This window comes from Echinops telfairi, unplaced genomic scaffold, assembly GCF_000313985.2.
Source record: "Echinops telfairi isolate 266 unplaced genomic scaffold, ASM31398v2 ScPeMD7_3;HRSCAF=10, whole genome shotgun sequence".
In the NCBI taxonomy this organism is placed as follows: Eukaryota; Metazoa; Chordata; class Mammalia; order Afrosoricida; family Tenrecidae; genus Echinops; species Echinops telfairi.
In genome coordinates this window covers 32,745,344-32,749,191 of record NW_022103899.1, presented here as the reverse complement: position 1 = coordinate 32,749,191, position 3,848 = coordinate 32,745,344, and the positions used below count along the sequence as shown (strand labels likewise).

General features: G+C 44.6%; 1 protein-coding gene across 1 annotated transcript in view; it reads right to left on the bottom strand.

Annotated features, from left to right (window-relative positions):
• Positions 1–3,848, bottom strand: part of ADAM23 (ADAM metallopeptidase domain 23) — a 206,917-nt gene that overhangs the window by 71,303 nt on the left and 131,766 nt on the right. Inside the window, exons 5-6 of the mRNA XM_045296710.1 lie at positions 2,395–2,477; positions 985–1,048 (exon numbers count right to left, since the gene is read on the bottom strand). Coding sequence (XP_045152645.1) covers positions 985–1,048; positions 2,395–2,477 — 147 coding nt within the window. The remainder of the gene's footprint in view (positions 1–984; positions 1,049–2,394; positions 2,478–3,848) is intronic.

The following is a 3,848-nucleotide window of genomic DNA, read 5'->3' as shown; positions in this document are numbered from 1 at the left end:
AAATCTGTCTTGGAAAAAGTGCAGCTGGAATGCTCCTTAGAAGCAAGGATGTGTAGACGTCCTCTCCCATACTTTGGGCATGTTATTGGAAGAGATCCTTTCCCAGAAAAGGGCATCAGGCTTGGTACAGTAGAGGCAGACCTTTGACTAGATGGCTTGACAGAGTGCCCACACAAATGGGCTCAATCATCAGAACTCTGGGGAGGGTGGTGCAGGAACACCCTCACCTGTTTTGTTCTGCTGCACAAAGGGTCACTACGAGTAGGCGCTGACGCTAAAGCACTGGACAACTGTAGTAGGCAGCACTCTTTAACCTCCCATGCGTGGTTACTTGGGTCCTTATTGCTTACTGTCTGTCCCTTTAGACTTTAAGCTCTGTGAGAGTCAGGCCGTCCCTCTCTCTTATTCCCACTGTCTCTCCAGCACCTAAATTAACACCTGGCACGTAGGAAGCCCTCTGAACAAGATTGAAAACATGTACATTGAAATTGAAATTTGAAATATGATTCTTGTATAAGTGGCTAGCCTGTATAGGACTCAAATCATTATTTACCTTCCTTCCCACCTCTAAAGAAACCTTAATATTATAAAGCATCATCAGACTTCATCTTTCAAATGTCTCCCCTGAAGATGCTAAGACTCAAAAAAAGTATCAAGAATAAAAGTTAGTTGGCAATCGCGAGTTGGAATCAACACCACAGCAAATGCCTTTGAAAGGAGGAGTTGGTTAGTGAAACAAAGTATCTTTTCTCTCTTCCCATAGATGAGAAAGAACATTGGCCCTCGTTTCAGAAAAGCTCAGCCTGGCGTGTGACCTGGGATGAGTAATGTGACCTCCCAAATTCATGGTGTCATTGTAAATTTTAAATGTGGCAGGATGCACAGCACACTTTAAAATCTGCATTGATTGCCCTTTACTACTCGAAGGCAGAGATGCTGCAGAATGCGGCACCTTAAGGAAATCCACGTGATAGTCGGACTTACCTCACTGTGAAGTAGCTCCAGCGGTTCTATCGTGTACACAAAGGTATCGTCCTCAAACATGCCACTAGAACACAAGAAGCCACACCAGAGAGAATTAGCAGGTACAGAAAATGGCAAGAGAGTCAGCAAATTAGCATTAGCTTCTTTGAAAATAGGTGTCTCAGCAAATCCCTTTATACTGCCCACATAAAATCCACCTCTCTTCGTTACAGAACTCACTGCGGTCCTCCACTAGAGAGCACTCAAATCACAAAATGTGGAACAGAAAACCCCAAGAGCAGGCAGATTGTACCTAAGATCATCATCTTAAAAGTAAAATGGGCAGATTAGTTTGAGCTGGGATCGGAGTATCCCTGGGGCTCCGGTGTCCTGAGTTGCCATTGCAACGCAATGTACAGTTGGCAGGCATTTGTTGTGCGAATCCAAATCCCATCTCCAAGACAACTGGAGGGTGTACACATGAGAATAATCTAAAGGCATTGGGCCCTGAAGAGGCATACATCAGTATGCTGCGGCTTTCTGTCCATCAGCATGTGGTACAAACTACACGGAAATTTTGACAGATTGAGAGTTTTTTAAATAAATAGTACCAAGATGTTCAAGAACCTTTTCCAGCACATTGCCAAAACAAGATCTTTACACAAAGTGCTACTGCTCTCGGGACGAAAGGGTAGGACATTTGTGAGGATAGACACCTCTGGGAAACCTTCCCAGACGAGACATCGCTCATAGCTCCTGTGCTCTCTTTCACAGCACTTACCAAAATGACCATGGCAGGAGGACCCCTGATGGTGTCGTGATTAACATGGTGAGCTGATAGCCACAGGGTCAGCAGTTCAAGACTGCAGCTTCTCAGGAGAAAGATGAGGTAGCTTTCTATTCCTATAAAGAGTTACCATCTCAGAAACCCACAGGGACAGTTCTACTCTGAGTTATGAGTTAAACTGGAACCTATGACAAGGAGGACTTTTTGTGAAATTATTGGTCCAAGGAGCCCTGGTGGCACAGCATTTAACTGGTTGGCTACAGACCAAAAAGGTGGTGGCTGGAACCAAAACAGTGGATCCAGAGGAGAAAGATGGAGTGAGCTGTTCCCATAAAGAGTATAGGGCCCACCGAGAGGGTCACCCATAAGATCCTATGGGAAAGTTCTACTCTGTCACCTGGGGCCACTAGGAGTCAAAAGCCACTTGATGACTGACCCCACCCCCCCCAACCGTGTCACTTGTGGAATCACTGAAACTCCTGTGAACTCTTAAGTGTTCAAGGAACAGGGACTTTGTCCTCCTCGTTGCCCCGGGAAGCCCAATCTTTCATGTGAAACTGGCCCAGAAGAGTCACTCGATCCATATCTGCAAAAGGAAACCCAGGATGGGTGACTGGATGAAGGCCCACTGAGATTCCACCTACTGAAGTCCATCGCAGGTGGAGAGAGCCGCCCTGGAGTCCTCGATGCCTCGGATGCTCCCGTGGTAGTAACAGTGCTCTCCACCCTGTCAAACAGAAGGCGATGTCTTTAACCGAGCAGCTATGTTTTGCGCAATGTAATGCTCTTTGGTGTGCTTCTGCAAACCAAAAGTAAATGCAGGGATGCAGGGATTGGAATGTGCACTTTGGATAAGCGTCCTAGAAGCTCCTCTGGAGTATACCAAGTCTCGAGAGGATTAAGCAATTACTCACGTCTTTTCTAATGAGCAGGGATGTATTAAGTTTAATAAAGGAGCAAGGCCTAGAAAGGAATCATATAGTAATGGCACTGGTAAACCAGGTACACATCTTTAAAGCATGTAAGGGAGTAAATACTTACCAGATGTGGTAATGGAATAAGATCGTATGTCTCACTGGGGACAGATCCACCCCAGTGCTGTTATTTATAATTACCTTTTGGGCAACTACATAAAACCTGACCATTTGCTTTTTTACCTTTTAAAATTAGTTTAAAATTTGAAAAATAGAAATATAGGTGAACGTAGATTTGGAAGTCAAGGAGTAGCCTATATGGGGAGCTCAAAAAGTTCACGGAACAATAGAATTAAAACATAATGGCATTTTCCCATAAACTTTATGAAGCGCCTTTCATATTTTTTAAAAAAACACAACCATTTCCTGTTTGTCTTTCTTTCCACCTGTGACAGCTATTTTAATTCATTTAACTGTTTCTTAGGCTGTTTACTTATATATTGCAGAATGAAATACTAAACTGTCTTCGTTTATTCCAGTTTAGAGATGATCTTCTGAATGTAGACATTTGAAAACCCCTCTGGCCCCAAATACAGGGGTTTAACTACTTGCAAGGCTTTCGACAAAGCTTTCTGTTCCAGGTCCTCTCCGTCCTAGATGCTTCCGAGCTCAGGGACATGAGGGGGTCAGTTCGTCTTGGGTTCCTCTGACGGGACAGAGCAGACAGAGCAGGAAATGCTGAAACCCAAACCTGCCCCCTCAACATCTCTTTCGTATCTTCTAATGTTTCCTTGGTGCGTTCAGCTGTTGACTCTCTTCACCCTTATGGGTTTAACTCTTCTCTCACTCTTCAACTTCTATATGAGTGGCTTACTGGGACGGAACAGACATAAATATGTGTATGAGGTTACTTTTAAAAGTCTGTTGACATCCCTTCACAGAAGATCACAAGGAAGAGACAAGCCAGTCAGGGTGCTGTACAGCACCGAAGAAGCATACACCTTTCCTCTAGGTCTTTAATGCCTCCCCCACACTGTCATGATCCCAATTCTACCTTACAAATCCGGGTAGACCCGAGTGTGTACACTGGTACAGACAAGAGCTCACGACAGAGGGAATCCAGGACAGATCTATCCCTCAGGGCCAATAATGAGAATAACAATAGCAGAAGGGGAAGGGGAAGT